The sequence below is a fragment of the Lissotriton vulgaris genome, chromosome 7, assembly GCF_964263255.1.
Source record: "Lissotriton vulgaris chromosome 7, aLisVul1.2, whole genome shotgun sequence".
Lineage (NCBI taxonomy): Eukaryota > Metazoa > Chordata > Amphibia > Caudata > Salamandridae > Lissotriton > Lissotriton vulgaris.
In genome coordinates, this window is record NC_141695.1 from 320,001,944 (window position 1) to 320,014,842 (window position 12,899).

Sequence of the window (12,899 nt, forward strand, 5' to 3'; positions counted from 1 at the left end):
TGAACGCCTCCTCAGCACCCGACATCGCCATCGCCATCCCAGAGGGCTACAAGATCACCCGGAGAGACCGCGACAACCAGACTGGAGGAGGCATCGCCATCATCCACAGGAACACCATCCGCATCACGACCAACACCGACGACACCCTGACTACCGCCGAACACCTGCACTTCCAGATCCACACCAACCCCAAGACCACCCTCAGAGGTACCCTGATCTACCGACCCCCGGGACCACGCACTCAATTCAACGAAGACATCGCCGACTTCATCAGCCCGCACGCCCTCCCCTCCACCGACTACATCCTCCTCGGGGACCTCAACTTCCACCTGGAGAACAACAACGACCGCAACACCACCTCCCTGCTTGACAACCTCGCCAACCTCGGACTCAAGCAGCTGGTGACCACCCCCACCCACCTCGCCGGACACACACTCGACGCCGTCTTCTCATCCAGCAAAGACATCACCTTCAGCCACGCCACCGGACTCCACTGGACGGACCACAGCTGCGTCCACTTCAGCTTCAGAAGGACCACGGCCCACCACCACCAGCAACAGGTTGCACGAAGAAGCTGGAACAAGTTCACGGCCGACCAACTCGCCGCATCCCTGAGCCAGCACCCTCCCGCCAGCTCAGCGAACCACAGCCAGGCCGCCGACAACCTCACGAAGTGGATCAGCAGCTGCGCAGACGACCTCGCCCCACTGAGGACCCCGCCCAGCAGACCCGGCAGCAAGAAGGCCCCATGGTTCACCGACGAACTCAAGAGCTCCAAGAAGAACTGCCGAGCCCTCGAGAGAGCCTGGAGAAGAGACCCAACACCGGACAACATGCCTACCCTCAAGCTCGCCATCCGAAAGCACCATCAACTGATTCGCGCCACCAAGAAAACAGCATTCAAGGAACGACTGGACCACAACGCACACAACAGCAAGGAACTCTTCAACATCGTGAAAGAGCTCTCCAACCCCAACGCCGGAATCAACTACATCACCCCATCGCAAGACCTCTGCAACTCCCTCGCCTCCGACTTCCACAACAAGATCGCTGACATACACAACAGCTTCAGCACACAACCAACGCTCCCCACGACCGCACCAACGCCCCCCACCACCACCCTCAGCGCCTGGTCCCCAACCAACACCGAAGACACCATCCGCATGATGAACTCCATCCACTCCGGATCTCCTACCGACCCCTGCCCTCACCACGTCTTCAACAAGGCCGACGCTGTCATCGCACCACACCTGAAGGACATCATCAACACCTCCTTAGACACCGCCACCTTCCCTGAGAGCTGGAAGCACGCCGAACTCAGCACTCTACTAAAGAAACCAACAGCGGACCCCACCGAACTCAAGAACTACCGCCCCATCTCGCTCCTTCCGTTTCCAGCCAAAGTCATCGAGAAGACAGTCAACAAGCAGCTGGCCGCCTTCCTCGAGACGAACGGATCCCTCGACCCCTCCCAGTTGGGCTTCAGGGCCAACCCCAGCACCGAGACCGCCCTCATCGCTGCCACCGATGACATCCGTGCCCTGCTTGACAACGGAGAGACAGCGGCCCTCATCCTGCTGGACCTCTCCGCGGCATTCGACACCGTCTGCCACCGCACCCTAGTGGAGCGCCTCAGCAACGTCGGAATCCAGGAGAAGGCACTGGAGTGGATCGTCTCCTTCCTCGCCGGAAGGACCCAGAGAGTCCGCCTACCACCGTTCAGATCAGAAGCCACGGAAGTCATCTGCGGCATCCCTCAGGGCTCCTCGCTCAGCCCCACCCTCTTCAATGTCTACATGAGCCCCCTGGCGGCCATCGCACGCCAACACAACCTCAACATCATCTCCTACGCCGACGACACACAGCTGATCCTCTCCCTGACCAACGACCCCGCCACCGCCAGAGCCGACCTACGCGAAGGGATGAAACGCGTAGCCGAATGGATGATGACCAGCCGCCTGAAACTGAACTCAGACAAGACGGAAGTCCTCATCCTGGGCCCCTCACCCTCCGCCTGGGACGACTTCTGGTTGGCCCCCCGCCCTGGGCGCTGCACCCAAACCAACAGACCACGCACGCAACCTGAGCTTCATCCTGGACTCCTCCCTCTCCATGACCAGACAAGTCAACGCCGTCTCCTCGTCCTGTTTCAACATCCTGCGCATGCTACGCAAGATCTTCCGGTGGATCCCCACCGAGACCAGGAAGACGGTCACCCAGGCCCTCGTCACCAGCCGCCTGGACTACGGCAACGCCCTCTACGCCGGAACCACCGCCAAGCTCCAGAAGAGACTCCACGGTATCCAGAACGCCTCAGCCAGACTCATCCTCGACATCCCCCGACGCAGCCACATCTCCGGACATCTGAGAGACCTGCACTGGCTCCCCGTCAACAAGAGAATCACCTTCCGTCTCCTCACCCATGCACACAAAGCCCTACACGACCAAGGCCCGAGTTACCTCAACAGCCGCCTCAACTTCTACGCTCCCACACGCCACCTCCGATCAACCAGCCAAGCGATCGCCGCCGTCCCTCGCATCCGAAGAGCCACAATAGGAGGAAGATCCTTCTCCCACCTGGCCGCCAAGACCTGGAACTCCTTCCCGACCCACCTCCGCCTGACCCAAGACCACCTCGCCTTCAGGAAGCAGCTCAAGACCTGGCTGTTCGAGCAGTAGCGGACCCCCCCTCCCGAAGCGCGTTGAGACCCTCCGGGTGAGTAGTGCGCTATATAAATGCAATGATTGATTGATTGATTGATCTCTTTTCTGTGCGTGTGTAATTGTTGTTTGAGTCCTTTGTTATGCCGCTCCTGTAGAGGTGTTGTGTGGGTGGGCACGTACGGTGCAGCGCTTGGTTGTTGCCCTGGTAGGTTTGTTGGAAGGTTTGGTGGGACATTCTCGGCTGGTTTCCTCCTCTGCCGTTTGGTCTCCTTGAGGAGGTGCTCCTTCTCATACCTCTGAACTGTAGCGCTCCCATTGACCTTGCAGTTTAATTTTCTTTCTTGAGCTGCATCAGTTTCTCATCTACTGGCGCCCGAAACAGCGTTTCCCCATTGAAGGGTGTGTTTAGAATGTTATTCTGGACTTCCGGCTTGAAACCTGAAATCCTGAGCCAGGCATGCCTCCTCTCTGTTATCCCATGAGTCTGCTGGATGTGTCTGCCGCATCCAGGGCTGATTTGAGGCAGGAGTTTGCCATGTTTTTGCCTTCCTCCACCAGGTGTTCTGCTCTCTGCTGGTATTGTTTAGGGAGGTGTTTGAGTAGCTGCCCGACCTCCTCCCAATGCTGGTACGTATGCCTGTTTAGTAGGGCATTAGAGTTAGCAATGTGCCAGTCCCAGTGAATAGCTGCATTACTCTCTATTTTTCTTCCTGTGAGGTCTATCCTCTTACTTTCTTTGTCTGGGGGTGGCCCTGAGTTTGTGGGAATGTTGGCCCTCTTTCTGGCTGTTGAAGCAAAAATGGAATAAGCTGGGACGGATTCCTGGATGTATGGTGGGTCCTTAGAGGAATGTTTATACTTTTTCTCTGTCCTAGGTGTGACCGGCATGCAGGTCGATGGCTCCTTGAATGCTTCCCTGCCCTGGGAGCATGGGCAGGAATTGGCTCCTAGTTTGAGTGGGGAGCAGGCCTTTGATTTCACCCCATATGTTGCAGCTGCATACCTGATGACCATGTTATAGATGCCTATGTCGTCTGTCGGCGAAGGCCTCGAAGGATATGTTTCCACGGCCTCTTCCGGGTTTTCGGCGTCGAGGTCCTGCCAATCCAGGTCCTGCACCACTGAGGATGCCGACCAAAAACTGGTTTGTTGGTCTTCCTCGCCTGCTCCCTCGTAGTAATCCAGGCCTTCCTCATCCTGCTGATCTGCAGGTTCCGGAGTTTTCAGCAGGATCTTCGGCGTCAAACGAATCTTCGACTTCTACTTCGACAATCGTCGTGGGTTTCGAAGGGACGGTGTCTCTGCTCATCCGTTCATCGAAATCATTCTTTTTCTGGAGTATACTGTCCATTTCGGCCTCGAGCCTTCTGTTCTTCCTCTCCATCTCGGTGGCCTGTTCGGCGTCAAGTGTTTCGGCAGTTCTCTTCGATGTTGTTGATGTCAACGTTGAAGTTGTCTTTGGCTCTTTTTCCTTCGGTGTCGAGCGTCCTTTTTCGGGAACGTGCTTTGACGACCTAGGTTTGTCTTGGGTTTTCGCGGCTGGGAGTCCTTTTCGAAGGATCCGCTGGGCTGTTAGTCCTTGGACGCAGCTGTGGCTGTCGATTGCTTCGTTGCCAGTGCTTCTTTAGAGGACTTTGACTCAGATTTTCGAGAGTCTGTCGGGGTTTATGGGGTCGACGTCTCTCTTACCTCCTTTGTCTTCATATCGGTCTCTATGACTGTGCAGTCCTCAGGTCCCTCAGCGATATTATCCCTCTTCTCCACTGGAGAGGCCCAAGTCCCAGAGCGACGGAGGTTGTCCTTGGCCCTGCATGTTGTAGTTGGCTCTCCTATGTCTTTCCCTTAATCTGAGGGTCTTCGGGGTGAATGCCGAGCAGGCTTTCATAGTCGATTGGCAGGCAGAGGTTGCAAACCGAGTGCTGGTCCTTCTGCGTGTACTTGTGATGGCAATTATGGCAGAATTTGAAAGGTGTTTTGTCCATTCCTGCCCTCAGGGGTCCCCCTGAATGCGCATTCTCCGTTGGATGTAGATGTGTTTGATCTTCCTCTCCTTCTTCGTCGTCCCGGTTCTGTGCTCTTGATTGCAAGATGTATTCTCCAATTTTTCGGTGGTTTTCTGCTGTATTTTCACCTCTTCTTTCCAAAAACTCTGGAACCTCTAAGTGACGAACCAGACCCAACGGCGAAAAAAGAATCTGAAGATGGCACCCAAAGGTGGGAGCTTCCGGGGGGAAACCGCCAACGTCACGGGAGGACACCAAGTGGTGAGACGTCGACGCCCATCTGGTATATGAAAAAAAACAACAACAAAAACTGAAAAAATACTACGAATCCGGACCCAACCACTAGACCACAGAATTAAGGCACAGCAGAGAGATTCCAGAAAGATTCACGCTGCAAAACAGCTGCACTCAACAGGAACGCATGCTCCAGTGGGTGACAGAATCTATGGTAGCAAATCTCTAGATTACCACATGGCGAGCCCTGCCCGGGAAAATCCTCCCTCCTGCTCTCCCACGCCTTGGCAGGCTTCTTTCCCCCGGGCATGGGTGGGCCACAGCCAGCGCTGATTTCTGCCATGAGGTGATGATTCACTGTCTGGCCCTGCTAGAGCATGCTGTGATTTTCGTGTGTCACACAAGAGAAATACTCAGCACCATTCATATAGTGACGGAAATGAGCTAGTTCCTTAGTGCGAGATTCTTCGTGCGCTGGACGCAGACCCATTGCGTGGCAACAGCACGGATCAGCTTGGGCTTTGTTTTGTAGATTGCACGTGATGTATATGGAAGGGACCATTGCGGGCCATATAAAAAAAACAGAGCGCAGTGTCCCTGAAGTGGGCGCCGCGCTCTGAATCAAAGTAAAAAAAATACAAAATAAACAGAGCGCGGTGTCCCTGAAGTTGGCACAGCGCTCAACTTCAAACTTAAAAAAACAAAAAATGTACACTGAGCGCGGTGTCCCTAAAGCAGGCGCCACGCTCAGCATGCACCTACAACAAAAAAGCAGCCGCCATTTTCAATAAACTAAATAGTGCTCACCCACCAAATAAAGCATGTTGTGTTAGGAGCGAAGTAAAAGGTCCAGTCCTTATGGGCGGCAATAAATGGAGACAGGGCGGTACCAAGGCGGAACTTAGAAGCCTCATAATGAATCAGAAGCCAGTGTTTCCCAAGGACAATGACACCAGCCATTGAAAAAATATGGAAGGTGAGTAATCAAGGCTTTCAGAGCATGCTCGACTACAGCGTGCCTCGCAGAGTGAGTAGCGCATGCGCGCTGCCGCTAGGCTCGACCTCAAGAATAAATGAAGCCAGGATCTAATCTGCCTCAACTCTGGAGGAAGCTTGCAAGGACCCAGGTTTTGCACTTTTGGACATTTGGATTTCAGATTGTGCTAAAGTTCAATATTTCAGATTGCAACAAAGCCACAGATATCGGTTTCTTGCGCCTTTAAAATGTTCACTATGGTCTATGGATTTCACACTTTTGCTGCCACTACTATGCACAGATGTCATATCTTTGTCAACAGCTAGTTGAGGTCTATTTCTGTCCATGCTTTAAAAAAAACATACACAAATGTTTTTTTTAATTATTTTCTATTTCCTAATCTAAATTCAGTGCTGTCAATGATACTTGCAAAAAGATCAATTGATGGACAGAATGCTGCACAATGTCGAACATTCACCCAAGTACAGAGATCTGGGCCTAAATCCAACGTTTTTTTGTTTCCCATGCCATTCCAGTTCAGACCCAGCCATATGCAAATCAGTCTTGACCCTGTTCCCCATGGAAAACATCCAGCCCAAACTGCTAAGCCAGGTCTTTCCTGGAAAAAGGTATCCTGGGGCTGGCTTCTGGGCATCAGCCTCATCAGCCAGGCTAGCTTGACTCCAGTGGCATGGAGAGCAAGGTACCCATGTCTGTGCATACCCGTCCCAATCGTGGTGACAAATGCAAAAAGAACAATTGATGGACAGAATGCTGCACAATGTCAAACATTCACCCCAGTACAGAGATCTGGGCCTAAATCCATTGTTTTTTGTGCTCACCATACATTTCAGACCCAGCCATATGCAGATCTGTCTTGACCCTGTTTCCCATGGAAACAGTCAAGCCTGAACTGCCAGGCCAGGTTGATACTTTGATACCTATAGACAGATACTTGGGTCTTTAGAGAATGGACAATGGATCTTTCATAGGTAGCTGAATGTATTCCAGGGGTACACATTCCCGCACACAGAGAATGGGCTCTCTTTAAGGTCTCTTAGTCAAGAAATAAAAATGTAGGGTGACTTACTCATTTCAAGTTTCCCCAAACTACATGAATACCTTCCACTGTAAATTGAAGGTATCACTAAATTCAGGGAACTCACTACACTGCGCAAGTATGAAGAAGAAAACTCTCAATACAAAGAGACTGGATTCCTCTCTCTGAATTCTTTATCTAGACAAAGGTAGACATACACAGACTTGGAAAATGTCTCTCTTTTGTATCTAAAGAGAAAAGAAATTAGAAGATCATACATTTTGACTTCTCCTCTTCACCAGCTGTTCCCAGTGTCAATAACCCCCATTCCAATTAAGTAAATAGGTCTTCTTTTAACTAACCGATCAAACTCCGGTATCCTCTAAGCAGAGAGTTCCGTCTCTCCTGGTCCTCGGTTACCGATTTCCACTGGAGCTTCATCCGGAAATATTCATCCCTGGATAAAAGAAAAAAGTTAGATTTCTTACTCGCATCCTGCATCAACAGATTTCACCATACTAACGCTGCTGAATCCTTACGACAATATGTTTATTTAAATGAAGACAAACTGCTATTTTATTATATATTGGCAACTTATCACTGTCAAGTTTCAATACAATAGCTTGGAATTATCGGTAAGACAATTATCTACATGCTGAACAGTATTTTTAAGAAAGGAAGGATGGTGTACCTGTAACATTAGCTCTTCTGCACATTTTTCCTTAATAGAGTAATATTCTTACTATAAATATCAGTCACAGTTAGGATGAGTACCCTGGGCTTTAGACTTTAAAGTGCAAGTTACTTACCTAGGTTAACTGTGTATACCCAGTCCTTAGTCCTCACTCATCCAGGGGTATAGGATAATTTCCACCCGCAAAGAACAGCAACACCTGTTCCTTATGTGCCTTCTTGCTTCCCATATCTCAGATATGATAGAAAAGTACTTGGGAAGATTCAAAACCACAGATTATGGTCACTAAGTTAAGTAATTTGTACACACTCAATTTGCCTTTATGCAGAAAAGTGGGAAGGTTTCGAAGCATGTGAAACTCTTTCTAGCTGGAAGCATTGGACTGACGCCAAACATATACCCAACCAATCTTTTCAAAAGGTTTTGACTAAAGGGCTGGAACCTAGAGCAAAGACAGGACTGACATGTTTACAGAATACAGAAGGAGCAGTGTAAGTATATGCTCTATATATTACATCCTGCAAAATATGGCACTGGATGGACACTGATGCTGCCATGGCCCTGATGCCTTAAGCATGGATGCACTTGAGGGAACATAGCCTGGGCTATGGCTTGAGTCTATCTCAAGCTCTGCAGTTCTTCATGAGAGATAAATAGAATTTAAAAGACATATAAGAATCCATGCTCCAGAGTGTCCTTCACTTGAAGAGAGAGTGAGAAGAAAATCAACCCTTATTCTCAGAGCTTGTAATACTGGCATGGGCTGGACTGTTCCCATGAGGCACAGGGTCAATACTGATTTGCATATGGCTGGGTTCACACTGGAAAGGCATGGTGAGCAAAAAAACGATGGATTTAGGCCCAGATCTCTGTACTGGGGTGAACTTATGACATTGTTCTGCATTCTGTCCATCAACTGTTGTTTTTGCATTTGTCACCCCGAGTGGGACTGGTATGCTCAGACATGAGACCCGTGCTCTCCATGCCACTGGAATCAAGCTATCCTGGCTGAAGAGGGGTGAAACACCGAAACCGGTCCTAGGATGCTCGTTTCAAGTCCAGGGAGGGCCTGGTTTGGCAGTTCGGGCTGGACTGTTCCCATGAGGCACAGGGTCAAGACTGATTTGCATATGGCTGGGTTCACACTGGAAAGGCATGGTGAGCAAAAACACGATGGATTTAGGCCCAGATCTCTGTACTGGGGTGAATGTATGACATTGTTCTGCATTCTGTCCATTAACTGTTGTTTTTGATCAGTCATGGGCACCAGTTCCCTCTGCTTAGACAGGAACAAAGTTGGAAGAACGTGAGTAGAAGATGCTGCTAATAGAGTATGCATTGAAAATCATTGGTAATTAAACAAAAAGGGCAGCTCCTAAATCATGCTGCAAGCACTGCCTTTAATTTCCAAACAATTTTCTAAATGTGATGAATGGCAACTCATCAGAAAATATATTTTCCAACGAGAAGTGGACTTGAGCCATCTCTGACGCAAACAATGTGTAGTTAAAGGAGGTGCTGAAGGCAAAAAGACCCACTAATGGATGAACGCAGCTACGACATACCAGGGAAGTGAACTATTTCCTTCAGGTTTCATACATGTAATAGCTTGTTGATTATGTCAGCTTAATTCTTGAGGCTAGATGAGTGGACAACAGAATTGTCTGTTTATCTAAAGACCAGGTAAATGTTTTTACCTTTAAATCACTCTAAAGAGCAAACTATTTCCGACCTCCAATGTTTAATGACATTAAACATTGTTGTGGTACTAAAAGTGAACATTAACATACTCATGCCTTTCAGTGTGCATGGTTGTCTCTGGACTACGTGTGTGCGATTTCAGAATTTCTAGAGCAAAGATGGCAGCTACAGAAACCATGCAGTTTACTCCCGGCTTGCCTTCTGGCTTCCTATCTTATCCTGCCAGACAGGCCCACTTCCCTTGAGCAGCAGAGGTGTACAGCCCATGAAAACACCCAAGAAACCATGTCACTAACTCTTCACGGTCCGTTAGCCCCTGTTGCTGCATGCCCAATGCTGTCTGTCTGCCTATTGACACTCTGTGCTGGGTTCACTCACACTCCAAGGGTTCCATGGCAATAGCACAAATTTCAATTTTGAATTCAATATATTTTTTTTATTGATTTAGAGCTCATCTGAGCTCAACAATGTATACAGTCTTAAAAGACTATTTAAAACCATAAAATAAGAATCTCCAAATTAACATGATGATAATACACTGATAGAAATGATTAAAACAATTTATACAATACATGCTAAATATCTTGAGTCGCACTTTTACATAGATCACATATTGCAGATGTATCTCTTTTATCCGACCAATGCTTTGTAAAGTTATTTAGCAGTAAGATACCCAGTCGTTACATGATTATAAAGCGCCAATTATAAAGGTCCAATGTAAACTTCAAATATCTTTGGTTCATCTTAAAACAGAGGCTATCAGAATAGGCTTTGTAAATTTCCAACTGGGAACAATGTGTGATGTTCCGTGGGTAGCTTAATCTGGATCTAGCGTTTTTCAAGAACAATTTTAATTGTACTGAAGTTCACAATTACAAATGGGCAATAGAACATTGAAAGTTCTCTAGTGCAGTTGATGGAGCAAGGTTTCACACGTAAAGTGACTTGCTCGTACTCAACCCTCTCGATAATAATATTAATGTACTAACTAACATGTTTTGTCTTATTAATATTGCATTACCCGACATATTAGGCATCATGGGGAAGCTTACCAATGTGCTTTTACTAACTATAATCCGCTTGCACTTTTACTAACTATAATCCGCTTGCTGCTGCTACGTGGGATTTTCTACTGCGCATGCGTCTGTCATGCCCATGTGACATGCTCTGTGGGAAAACTTCTGCTTCTGCGCAATAGAACTAAGATGGCTGTTATGTGTCCTAACGTGCAAGACGCTTGCATCGCTGCTTTGCTAAGCTGTTTGTTTTCACTTAATATTTAATGCAATAGTATAAAATATAATAATGGTAATAGAGTAGAAAGAAGTGGTATACAGAGCATTAATTTATTCTGTGTTTCTAAAACTGTTTATTTTCTATTTTTACATGTAACGAAATAATGGGCCTAAAAGCTTTGCTGAACTCCATCTTTGGAGAAACTGCGCCTGTGCGACAAAAGTCTTGAAGCCACAGAAGCTGTAGCCGTGAATCTAAGCCAAGACGGACATGGAAGGTGGAGAAGAGTAAACTCTTTGCCTTGCCAGAGGAAGCTAAATTGATTAAAATGTTTTTTAAATGATTATTGATACATTTCACTACCGGGCGGAATAAAGAACATGGGTAGATAAAGTTATGGGAGAGAACGACTTGAATACATGATTGACAAGTTACTTCAACAAAATATGGTGTGATGGTTACTCCTTGTTCTTTGTCCAATAAAATTGAGGGATTAACACATTTGCAACATTTGGGGGTGGTACACTGACCTGAAAAATAGTATAACTAGGGTAGGCTTAGCTAGTTAGTTCGTCCGACTTGTCCGAATAGCTGACCTGTCACTGACCCAATGCACTCAATAGGTGATCGGGAGCAGAGTTGCTGGCGGAGCACTATGTAAGAAGATCAGATCACCCATTCGGGGTTCTGGGAAGGAGATCGATGACTCATTAGGGGTTCGACTGTTAGCTGCAGAGAGTGTTTACAACGCTGGCGTTTTGAACTTTAGCTGTGGTGCAAGTCTTAGCCTGTGGTGGTCCTGTCCTGGTCCAATTTGGTCCGTAACCTGTCCTGATTCTGGCTTGCACCTGTTCTTTCCTGCTGGCATTTATACTTTGGGATTCTTATTCTTTGACTCAACCTATGACCAGGGCTGGTCATCACACCGTTCTAGGTAACTTTAAAGTGTGGGTTTGTCATTGTACTGTTTTCCCTTTCTCTTACCCACCCTCTGTTTAAATGCTTAACAACATTTTCATTCCAAATCATTTTGAAATATTTATGTTTTAAAATCTGCATTAGTCTAAACAGAATAAGAAATTAATTTGAGTTTCATGTTTTATACATTTTCTTTTTTTTATCCTTTTTTTTTTCAATGTTGCACACACTTTATACATTATACATTGTTCAGCATTAATATTTCATGCTTCATAGATAAACAAACATTTCATTACACCTTTCCACAAACATTATTTATATTTCTTACTTTACCACTAGTAAACGTTAAGCCCTTCTTGGGTCTACATGCGGCCCAAATCCTTCTTTCCACCTACTTATGGGTTGCCATATTCTTAAACCTAGTGTCCTTCCCCTTTTCCCTTTTCGTGCATAAATATTCTTCTCCATATTATATGCATTCAACAGATTAGCCAGCCAGGTTTGTAGTGTTGGTGGATTTTTGTCAAGCCATGCCCTTGCTAAGGTCAATCTGTATACTGACATTGCCACGAACAGGAATTCCTGCTGTGTATCGGCTCCTTCCATACCCAGACCTAAGATTATCCGAGCTGGGCTAAGTTTGATTTGAATACCCAATGATCTGTCTAGAAATCCCTCGATGTCTATAACTAGCGTATGTAGTTGAGGGCAAGTAGCAAATATGTAAATAATATCAGCTTCGCTAGCGTTGCATCGGGGACAGTTTGTACCCATGGTCCCGCCCCATTTAGCTATTTTAGCGGGGGTATGATATAATGAATACAGAGTTTTATAATGTTGTGACTGCATGGAGGATGAACACAATATAGTATGACCTAGGTCCAGTGATTTCTTGAGCCACCCTGCTTCCACGTTAAGTTTTTCCGCCCATTTATTACCCACTTTTCCTAAATCATCAGTTTTCCCTTTAACCAAACAGGCATAAAAAGACCTAATGGTGCGATCCCCCAAAAGTCTAATTTTTTCCAGTATCTCATTCCTACTTACTCCAACTGTCCCCCCTGTTTTATTATTTAAAAAACTCCTGACCTAGAGATACTTGAAAAAGCCTCTGTTATCAATACCATACTTAGTTCTTAGATCTGCGAACTGTACCATCCCCTCTGCCTCAAATAAGTCCCCAATCTGGACAATACCATTGTTTACCCATTCTAACATTACTTCATCTGCAAAGATTGCTTGAGGAAATTACCTGTTTTTATAGAGTCTAATATATCTATTGCATTTCCCCAGTTTACTTCTTTTCAAGAAGGAAATCCGAATCTTAACAGCTGCGGAAAGTGTCTTAAACCTGGTTCTTTTAAAGTAGCCAAAATTGATACAATTTAAAAAACAATTTCCCGCCTCTGTCCCTAACACCGTAGCATATACTTT

At 47.0% G+C, this 12,899-nt stretch overlaps 1 protein-coding gene across 1 annotated transcript in view; it reads right to left on the reverse strand.

Annotated features, from left to right (window-relative positions):
- TBC1D17 (TBC1 domain family member 17) overlaps positions 1–12,899 on the reverse strand; it is a 730,802-nt gene that overhangs the window by 294,328 nt on the left and 423,575 nt on the right. Inside the window, exon 10 of the mRNA XM_086930148.1 lies at positions 7,279–7,373. Within this exon, the coding sequence (XP_086786274.1) occupies positions 7,279–7,373 (95 nt within the window). The remainder of the gene's footprint in view (positions 1–7,278; positions 7,374–12,899) is intronic.